The sequence below is a fragment of the Salminus brasiliensis genome, chromosome 1 (genome assembly GCF_030463535.1).
Source record: "Salminus brasiliensis chromosome 1, fSalBra1.hap2, whole genome shotgun sequence".
NCBI lineage: Eukaryota > Metazoa > Chordata > Actinopteri > Characiformes > Bryconidae > Salminus > Salminus brasiliensis.
In genome coordinates this window covers 48,575,369-48,585,541 of record NC_132878.1, presented here as the reverse complement: position 1 = coordinate 48,585,541, position 10,173 = coordinate 48,575,369, and the positions used below count along the sequence as shown (strand labels likewise).

Below are 10,173 nucleotides of genomic sequence, written 5' to 3'. Positions count from 1 at the left end.
AGGCTGCTTTAGCATATGAGACTAATCTGGAATTATATTACAGTGCATTTCTGAGTGTGGGTTCCTTTAAGGCCTCAGTTTCACTTCCAAGACATGTTTGGGTCAGTTGTGATAATACCCAAATTGTTTACGTCTGGTGTCTTTACAAGGCTACGCAGCACAGGCAAACAGCAGGAGGAATTCAAAACTACTGATTATCTTACTTGTATTGCTTCAAACCTCATGTTTTCTTATTCTGACATTCCTCTCTTTCATGGGTCATGTTCCAACTTGCCGCTAGGGTCTAATTCCTCCACTTAAATCCTCTTAGGAGCCCTGAGCTACTTCTGCGGACAGCGCAATGTCGTCCAATGTCGTTCATTCTAAGAAAGCCCTTTTAGGCCCTCCCCACACACATTAAAACGCATGAAAGACATGTCGTACTGGACAGTGACCACATAGCAGGCCAGTGGGGGCTAACTTCCAGAGAAGAGACTCTTGCTCATACACAACAGAAAGGTAGGAGCACAGGTTCTTTCTTCTGTTGCCGCTACAAGTTGTCTGGTGTGGAGGATGTCAAAAAAACAGCATTAGTTTTTAACATTTGAATACTTTCAAAGTTGTGGTTGATTGGTAGATCAGATTAGATTAGATTTTTAGATTAGTTTTGACACTCCACATCAGCAGTTAATGGGTTAGGTAGGTCAGGCTAAGGCCTACAGTCTTCTTAGGCCCCCATTCAAGGGTTAAACATAATTTGTTTCATCACTTGTTTCAGATTACTTTTGCTCATCTAATAATAAACCTTGTTCCAACTCATACAGGCAATAGCTTGTGCATGCAACAGTACTTGTTATGTGGAAAATTGTCTGGTTTCAAATCCCAACTGAAACCCAGTTGATTGATGAAGGAGACAGTGGATGACAAGCAGTTTTAAAAAATGCCAGGAAGTTTTGTATTCCACATACATTCTTTAAAAACTCAACATTTTCTATCCATTTGCATCTAAATAAATCATCATGAATTCAGAATTGCTTTAAGTGGTCCTGTAAGTGAATCAACAAGCTCTTAAAGTCATTGACAAGCCTGCATCTGTTATTTGCCACCCTGGAAACCTCACAAAATCTAAATCTATCATATGCTTGTTCTTTAGCTTTGGTGTCTGGGTGGCCCTTTTTAGGCAGGGCTACTTCTGGAACATGTGTGCATGGGTGCAATGTGTCCACACACCATGACCACACTTTTTCCCTACAAATTTAACAGATAAAGGGCCCAAATTTGGACTTGTTTAAAACATGGATAATATACTAAAGGATAATACAATGCTACGACATTTACATAGTTTCAATAGTCGAAGGCCCTTTAAAAGAATTTTATCATAATATAATAAAGCAACATAAAATGTGAGAAATTGTTAGACTGCAATGTCTACTCCCATATATATTACCTAGTTGCTAGCTAGCATTACATTAGCACATTCTATAGCATCTGCAGAGCATGACTGCAGAAAGACATCTCTGCACATTGGCTGGTTCCAATAATGAATTCTCCTTTTCTCTTCTTGATCTGTAACCCATTGCCTCACTAAATATTGGCAGAGCTGACTAGCATGTGTATACACATGGCTACAGATCAGGCAAAACCAAGGCAAGCAGATGGGAAGCTTCATTCAGATTTTGAATGTGGACTCTTCTGCAAAATTAAGCACATAATACACACAGAAATACTTCTCAACATGCTCAGGTGTATGAGACCTCAGAGGCAGCTGTGACCATCAACAACAATTAACAGGAAAGAGTTCCGAGTCATAGTGACAAGTTCAAAGTCAGAGATTAATAGTACCTTAATCTCCCCGGATGTTACGCTCTGGCTTGGGCATGTGATTGTAGATCATGCCATCAGTAAAGATGTTAAATGGGTCAACAGAGGGATCAGCTCAAAGCGACCGGCCCCTTTTCACCATCCCAGTTTACCTGTGAAGTGTTTCAGGAGCAGAATAACAATACCTAGACCAGTTTAGAGGGGTTGGAATGGTAATGGCATTAAAATGAATAACATTAAATGCACTGAAATAGTGAAATATTCCTTGGAACCTGCAGCCGGGGGGGGGGGGGGGGGGGGGTGGGGGGGGTGAATGGGTAACTATGATACAGGCTCCTCAGCACAAATAAGATGCTCTTTTGCTTCTCAGATTCTCTCAATAGTCACTGAGAGGCCGTATCAAAATGCTTAACGGGGTGGTAATTGGACTTAACCTCTTGGACCAAGCTGAGCTGAGCTGGTCCAAGCAGGTATGGCCTACCTGATGACATCATATCCGCTCTTGAGATGATAAAAATCCTTGACATCACAGCAGCCGTTAAAGGGATCCAGGTACCTGCGCCAGGCAAGCTGGCAAATCGGATCAAGGAGTAATCTCCTAATACCTCATCAGCCTAATTTCCTCAAAGAGCAGCAGGCACTCTGCAGAGGAAATGTGCCATGGTGAACTTTGCTGAATTGTAAATGATGTATTACATAATATATTGATGCTTCATGTTGCATAACATCTCTTTACATGTGGATGTATAAATCATGCATCAACTGTCACCACTATTCCTACTGGAAAACGATCAGGACATTTCAGCGTTACAGAAAAGTCCCATGTATTTCACATGTGAAATGTGTAGAAAAACTGAGAGTTTAAGGTTTTTTTAAGGTTACTGTCTGTTTTGATTGGCTGTGCTGTATCTCATACAGTAAGCAGCATGGGCTGACACATTCCTTAGAACTTCAGTGTGAGTGGGCGGGGCTAAACTGCTATAGGCAGAATAGACAATGTACTGTGTGGAATTGCACTTTCCTTTTTTTGTGACACAACATGACCTTGTTGTACATATTATATGAATATTATATATTATATTTTCTATGTATCTATTCTATCTATTTGTTTGTGGATATACACACCCATGTACATATTACATGGAAAATTCAGTTTTAATGAAAAATCTGTTTTAATTACCTTAACCTATTAAATGAAAAATATTCTGTTTGTCCATACAGAAAGCAAAATGTCTGGCAGAGCATTAGATGAAGAGGAGGAGGTGGCTGTGACTCACACGGGTAAGACTGCAATAGTTCAGAGCCACTATTGTGCCAAGCTGGTCATGGCTTGCTGTTGAATAAGGAGCACCAGTAAACAGTGCCGAGCATAGTGATATCCACATTACTGAGGCACAATTCAGATCTACACTGCCATCAGTGCCATCAAAGGAGGCCATGCTCTCCTGCAATGACACGCAAAGCTGCTTTGGCTGTTTCAAGTGTAGTTCAATTGCCAGGGAGGATTTAACATTGCTTCTTTTTTTTTTTAGACCCAAGTTAGCAATGATTCTAGTGGCTCCAATACAGTTGCAGTAACACTCTCTATCAGAAATAGCCAGTGATATATTAAGATCCTGTTTGAAATTGACCTGGTTGGCACGATTGGATGACAGCTGACTAATCAGATTTGTTTGTTCATATGCCCATTCATCCACTGCCTCCAGGACCAAAGGGAGTGATTAATGACTGGCGGAAGTTTAAGTTAGAAAGTATGGATCAGGAGGCTTTGCCTCCCAACAAGAGGGAGCTGCTGAGACAGATGTCATCCCCACATAAGCCAAAGGAGGAAACCTTAGGTAGCCTCAATCGCAAGGTAGGCCTTTCCTTTTCTTGAAGTAGTTTTATGACTCGTGGGTAGAGCAGGAACTCAGATAGCGTTAGAGGGATGGGCAGATAAAATTTCTCTAATCTTTACTGTTTTTTATTAATCAGTATAAATTTAACAACGTGTAATTGTTAATTGTAAAATCCAAATATAGTAGGAAAGATGCATCATGCACAAATTATGTCATTAAACAAATTTGAAGTTTTAGTCATTTTCTGGTGAGGTGTGCTGGGAGCAGGGAAAACACTAAACCATGCAGAACAGTGGACCTCCAGGGCCAGATCTTCGAAAAAAAAAAAAAAAAAAAGTATAAACAAAAAAAATACTATCAATAAAATACAATGCAATAAAATATTGGATCAAACTGATTTATAATCACACTGATAAATAATATAAAAATAAACTGTGAAGCATTTATTTGAACATAGAATTGAATATTGTCTGAATTTACACTGATACTGAAAAGTTTAAATGCAAAACTCTTTGAAATATGCATTACAAATGTGAAAAGCCCGTATTCAATTGTGAGAATAAACTAATTAATGTAAAAAAAGGAACACCCAGGAAACTTGACAGATTTATGCCAACTAAGTCGAAACGTTCTAGAACGTTCTACTAACAAAAAGTTTTCCAACAATGCAAAGAACCTCAAAAATGTTTTTTGAGTTGTGATGGCGCTACCTAGAATCAGTGGCTTTGAACAACCCTTGAAGAATTCCGTACCTGAAGAATCCTGATCATTGAGTGTACTCAATGAAATATATATACTTATCTTTAATATGCATAATAAAGTGAAATATAATGTAAATAGAATAAACCAGATTGATCACAATTATATATATATATATATATATATATATATATATATATATATATATATATATATATATATAATCCAGCTAACATATATATATATATATATATAATATATGTTAGCTGGATTCTATTCTATGAATAATTCTGAGCGACCCCAATGACCTTTGTTTTGAGAGTATAAGGCAAGTTGTAGCATTTGCCCTCGCACACTTAAACAGCTGCACTGTTCACAAGCAGTAGATGCTTAAAGCAGAAATGTGCAGATTGTTAGCTTACAATTTTTGCTCAAATACTCTTTTACTTCAGCTCATATGTCCTTGTCCTTTGTGTCTGTCCTTTCAGATGAGTGTCCAGGAGTATGAGATGCTCAAGGAGGATGATGAGCAGTGCCTGCGAAAGTACCGCAAGCAGTGCATGCAGGAGATGCACGAGCGCCTGAGCTTTGGGCCCAAGTTCGAGGGCGTGTACGACCTGGAGAATGGCGAAGCCTTTCTTGACGTTATAGAGAAGGAGCACAAACTCACCATAGTGGTGGTCCACATCTACAAAGAGAGCGTCAAAGGTTGTGATGCACTCAACAGCTGCCTGAACTGCCTGGCTGCCGAGTACCCCACTGTCAAGTTCTGCCGAATCAACTCAGCCGTCAGCGGCGCGGGGGAACAATTCTCTGACGATGTGCTGCCAGCCGTGCTGGTGTACAAAGCCGGGGAGATGCTGGGGAACTTCCTAGCCGTCACTAAGCACTTCAACGAGGAGTTCTTTGCCACCGATGTGGAGGCCTTCCTCAACGACTATGGACTGCTCCCAGAGAAGGAGCTCAGGTTGGGTGAAGAAGAGGCAGATGTGGAGTGAAGGAAGTTGGAGAGAAGTAGAAGGGATAATGATGATGATGATGCTTGAAGAGAGATGTGAGGACATAAAGAGAAGAAATTTTACAGGCTCTGGCGAGTGGCAGCACAGCAAAATGCTGATCTAGGGAGCAGTCGTCTAGAGAGCAGTCTTAACCTGTGCACTAGTTGTGTTACCACTTTAAGACGAATACCAATTCTTGATCTTCACTAGGTCTTAAACACTTCATTTAAATACCACTTCAGGTAAAAATTGTAATTTATTTTTTATTCTTTTTTAGCACTAACTTATTTTTGCAGGTTGTGGAAATACTTCAAACATCTCATCTCTACAGGAACTGGAGGATTTCAATAGTAAAAGTCATTTAGAGAGCAATGATGTTTGTCTAGTGTCAAGTAAAATAGTCTACTGTCTGCATCTTCTTGTGTTCTTAATGTGATGTTTGTAAAATTTGTTGGTTCAAGCAGCATGTTGAAGGGTATATCGAAGAATCAGAGAAGTCTACAATAAGTTGTACTAAAGACCTATACTTTTAGATCACAATGAGGAAATATAAATGGCACATGAAATACTCTCAAAATTCACAAAAAACAGTCAAACTGAATTTTCTATGAACCATATCTCTTATAAATAAATAAAGCATAACATAGGTCTGACTGAAAATGGAAATACCTTTTGCTACTTGTTTCATTACTATGATTCTGCCATGTCTGACCTCTTTATCTCAAAGCCTTTGTCTGGTGGAACAGCTGCAGTCTTGGCAGTGCGGTATCACACATTTTGAGGTGCAAAAGAAATGGAAAAAGTGGCTGAAAAAAAGAATATGAGAAGAGCTGACTTTTTCCCTCAGTGTGGTTTCAGCAGCAAGACTGCACTTGTCAAGAAGCCTTGCCATCTCAGTGCTTGCCTTTAACATAACCCCATACAGGTTCAAAAGTTCATGCATTACATAAAGTCCCGACGTAGCAAAATAGTGTCTCATTATTTACCCATAATTTGATATGTCATAAACTTAATATATGAGCAGCTTCCTTCTGTAGAAGATGGCAGACTCATGTCAAGAAGCAGTCTATTTGGTTGAACTGTTGTTGAACTCTGTGCAACATAACAGTAACCTGAGTGAATGTGAAGCATGAAGTTGGTGAGATGGAAAAAGTGTTCAACAGTAAGATTCACACATTATTGGTTATACTGGTGATGGTGCAAATGAACTGAAATCAGCTGTAAACATATCAAATATTTACTGTCTGAACAGGCCAAGCATAATGTTTATCGCATTGGATGTGCAAGGTGCGTAATCCCTGTGGACAGGACATGATTTTACCCATGGGAATTTGATTGGATGGTGAAAAGTGGGCATTTTAACTGGAAGCTAGTCTGCAGTCAAACATGGAGGAGCACTCACTTCCTGCTTCACCACATAGACACCCTGGGTGAGAAGCACTGGATGAGGGCTAGAAAGCACTGATAGGGGAGGCTTTGACTACAGACATTACAGAAGGCCATATTTATTAGAGTCTTTGCCTGTGAATGGAGTGTTACCTCCATTCACAGGCAAAGACTCTAATAAATATGGCCTTCTGTAATGTCTGTAGTCAAAGCCTCCCCTTTGGGGAGTTTGCCCCTTTTCTTTGCCCCTTGTACACAACAACATAGCCATATGTCAGAAGCATTATATATGGACAATTTCAAACCTCACAATAGCTCCACCGCCTTCAAGGCTATCAGAAAGGGCCCGTAGGAAACCTACACTTTGTAATCTAAGCTCATGCGTGTTATCAGTGACTGCGCTCACATCAACATGCTGTAAAGCTCTTTGTGACTGTGATAGTTAAGATCTCTTTTGAAAGGCTTACACTGAAATCTTCTTATTGGATTCAGATCTAAGCTCTTGTGTCGGCTACCTCTGCCTGCCTGAGCCTGAGGTCTCTGTAACATTTTGGCGATAGACTTAGATGGATTGGTCTATTAAGACAGATATGCATAAACAAAAACTTAGTAGTTTTGGAGAAGCTTGTTGGTTGTTTATTAATGCTCATTACTCTGTGAATTTAGGATCATTCACTGAGAGCAAAAACACTGTTAACCCCTTAACGCAGCAAGGTGTATTATGCAGTAATTACAGTACTTCTGTACAAACAGGTGGGGCTGTACTCATGGTACTCTGTATCATGAAGGTAGGAGAAACTACAGGGTAAATACTAAGCGCTTTTTAAAATGTCTTTCCTACCCCTTATATATGGGTGAAGCCTTGTCACAGCAAACACCTTATTACCCTAAAACTACAGGCATGACAGCAGAACTGCATTTTTGCACTCTTTCTGTGCACATGTGCAGTTATTATTCATCAATGCTGTATATCATTACACATATCGAAGACCAATTTCTGACACATAAAATATAATCAATTTGATATCACATATCTGCATCAAAGGGCCTTTCAAAAAATAGGCCAATGTATCAACATTTTTGGTAATATCTTCCCAGCCTAATACAAGTCCAAGCACTAATACATAAACATATACGAAGTGGCGCTCTGTTGACGGATATAGAGGAACAAGCAGGCTGTGCTGATAGACATACAAAAGGGCAATAAAACCTGCCTATAAATTGACACTAAAGTGGCAACATGTAATTACCGCAATCCTCAGTTCCTGTAAAGGCTGTTATTAAATCCTATTTCTGTGGCAGTGTTCAGCAAACTTAACAGGTTCCCTAGAGCAATCCTCTTACAGATACTGCTACTCAAATCTGGTACACAACATTTTCATTACCTGGCTCGTCTGCTTACCATAAACACTGGCTCATCTGCTGTATAGTGCTGATATTCTCTATGACTATTGTTTTTAATTACACTAGACAAATAGATAAATGGTCATCTTCAATGTTTCTAAGTTCAGCCATGTCACTCCTCTGCTGCATTCTCTCTTCACTGCCTTCCTGTAGCTGCCACTCGCATCAGATTCAAAGCCCCTGACGCTGGCCTACAAAGACAAGAATGGACCAGCCCCTCTGTACTTGATTGTAATGGTCAAAAGCCGGTCAGTATCCAAGAGCCCTTCCAGCTTCAAGTTCAACTCGGCTTGACCCGCCATCCTTTAAGATCAACAGAAGACAAGCATTCCGACTTTTTTCTGTTCTGAGTGTCTTGTCATTAAAATGTGTCCCCAGTGTGACCAGATCAGATCTGATTTTAGTTTCTCATGCAAAAAAAAACACATCATTGACCTCAAAATCAAAATTTGCAAAACAGTTTAAAGGAACGGTGGGGGTTCTATAAGGTGGTGGAACAATAGTTGTACTAGTTACTTGTGTTACATTTGCTGTGTATTAAGGTTTCTTGTTCTGCTTCTCTGATTGAATCTGATCACAGAAAACACATTCCGAGATCCGTCTCTGACCACTCAAACCGAATGTGGTTTAAGTGATCCGATTATAACCCCATTACAATGCATATTGGCGGTGATCTACCTGGCTTTTCATGCAGACAAGTGAAATTTGGTGACTTTTAAACCAGCCTCACAGTTAGAGCAGAAGGTAAAACCACAGCACACCGTTTTTTATACTATCACTAACATTATTCATGTAGTCTTTAGCAACTAATGTGTCAGTGTTAGTCATGTTCTTATCCATGGTCTTATCCTCTTTATCTGCTATTTGAGTGTTGCAACCCATTGGGATGTAATGATGCGTAAACCTGCATATACTTAGTAAACACTTACATGATAGGCGGCCTACATCTGTATATGTGGTGCAACCGGCTCCAGAAAGCATTGTCTCATCTCCACATTTCCACAATGCACGGCATGTTTGTGCATCCCAGTTTCACGATGTTCCGATACACTGTCACAGTCTTACTGAAAGCTGATAATAATATGCATACCATATAGTATATTATTGACCTGACAAGGAGGTAGTGACAAAGTACAAAGCTTTTTTATATTCATGTAGTGCACAAAAGTCAACTATCATCATTTTCTTCATAAAAACACAGTATGTTATACTATCAAGCGATATCATGGAGGTCAGTATGATCGAGCATGAGCTCTTGTTGTTAGGCCTGAGTTCTTCTTTGGCTAACGTAGCTTTCCACTTCAGCAGCGTACTGCACGTGTTAGGCCTGATGTATGATCATGATGAATTGCCTAAAGGTTTCTCCATCACACCATAGACTAGAAACTATGCAGGCTGATCCCATTTAACAACGCTGACCTGCAACTTCACCCCAACTTCTGCAAAACTTTCCATAAACCTTTTCATTTGGGTGGCCTTTAGCACTTAAACTCCGCAACTAAGCCCTAAAGAAGTTCATTAGCATTAATGTTAGAGGCACGGGCGCATTGAAGCTGCTGAAAAAGTCATGCAAAGTAACGTGACACACTAACACATTTTCTCTAATGCAGACACACCCGCTGAGGGCCTGCGGGTCTCGATGGAGAGATGGTTTTTTTTATGATTATTTTTGTGCTGAACACTGTGCATGTATCACGCCTTGCCTGGGTCCTTCGTGCGACGAGCCGCCTGTGCTTCGAGAAGAGCGTGTTCCAACAGCCTCCACGTATACTGCTCTGACTGCATGGGTGGCGGAGTGGCCCGAACATCTCATCTCTCGTCTGGCCGCCATTTCTCAGGCGTGTTTCTGCGGATCTACTGACACCCGCCTCGCCATGAACTCAGTGAAGGATGTTGGAGAAGAAGCAATGGTGAGGAAAACAGTTGGTGTTAAATTTAAAACGGTACAAATTTACACCTTTATCAGGCAACTGGAAACAAACTCATCCACTCAGCTTGCTCCTAACCATTGTATCAAGGAATTGTGGGTCAAAGGCCATGATGTGTCT

General features: G+C 40.2%; 1 protein-coding gene across 2 annotated transcripts; it reads left to right on the top strand.

Annotated features, from left to right (window-relative positions):
• Positions 1-442: 442 nt before the first annotated feature.
• On the top strand, positions 443-6,001 carry pdcb (phosducin b). 2 transcript variants are annotated; one of them, XM_072680880.1, is made up of 4 exons: positions 443-498; positions 3,022-3,081; positions 3,507-3,655; positions 4,826-6,001. In XM_072680880.1, the coding sequence occupies exons 2-4, from the start codon at positions 3,030-3,032 to the stop codon at positions 5,333-5,335; spliced, it is 711 nt and encodes a 236-aa protein (XP_072536981.1). In that variant the 5' UTR covers positions 443-498; positions 3,022-3,029; the 3' UTR covers positions 5,336-6,001. The 2 variants fall into 2 exon arrangements, with proteins under 2 accessions (XP_072536981.1, XP_072536973.1); XM_072680872.1 differs by lacking the exon at positions 443-498 and having other exon boundaries at positions 2,885-3,081.
• The last annotated feature ends 4,172 nt before the right edge of the window (positions 6,002-10,173 follow it).

What these genes read in the sequence shown, in the direction of transcription:
- pdcb (XM_072680872.1), top strand. Translation starts at nt 2,994, where the DNA reads ATGAAAAATATTCTGTTTGTCCATACAGAAAGCAAAATGTCTGGCAGA. An exon ending in GGTGGCTGTGACTCACACGG is followed by an intron (nt 3,082 to 3,506) that starts GTAAGACTGCAA and finishes CACTGCCTCCAG; the next exon opens with GACCAAAGGGAGTGATTAAT. An exon ending in TAGGTAGCCTCAATCGCAAG is followed by an intron (nt 3,656 to 4,825) that starts GTAGGCCTTTCC and finishes CTGTCCTTTCAG; the next exon opens with ATGAGTGTCCAGGAGTATGA.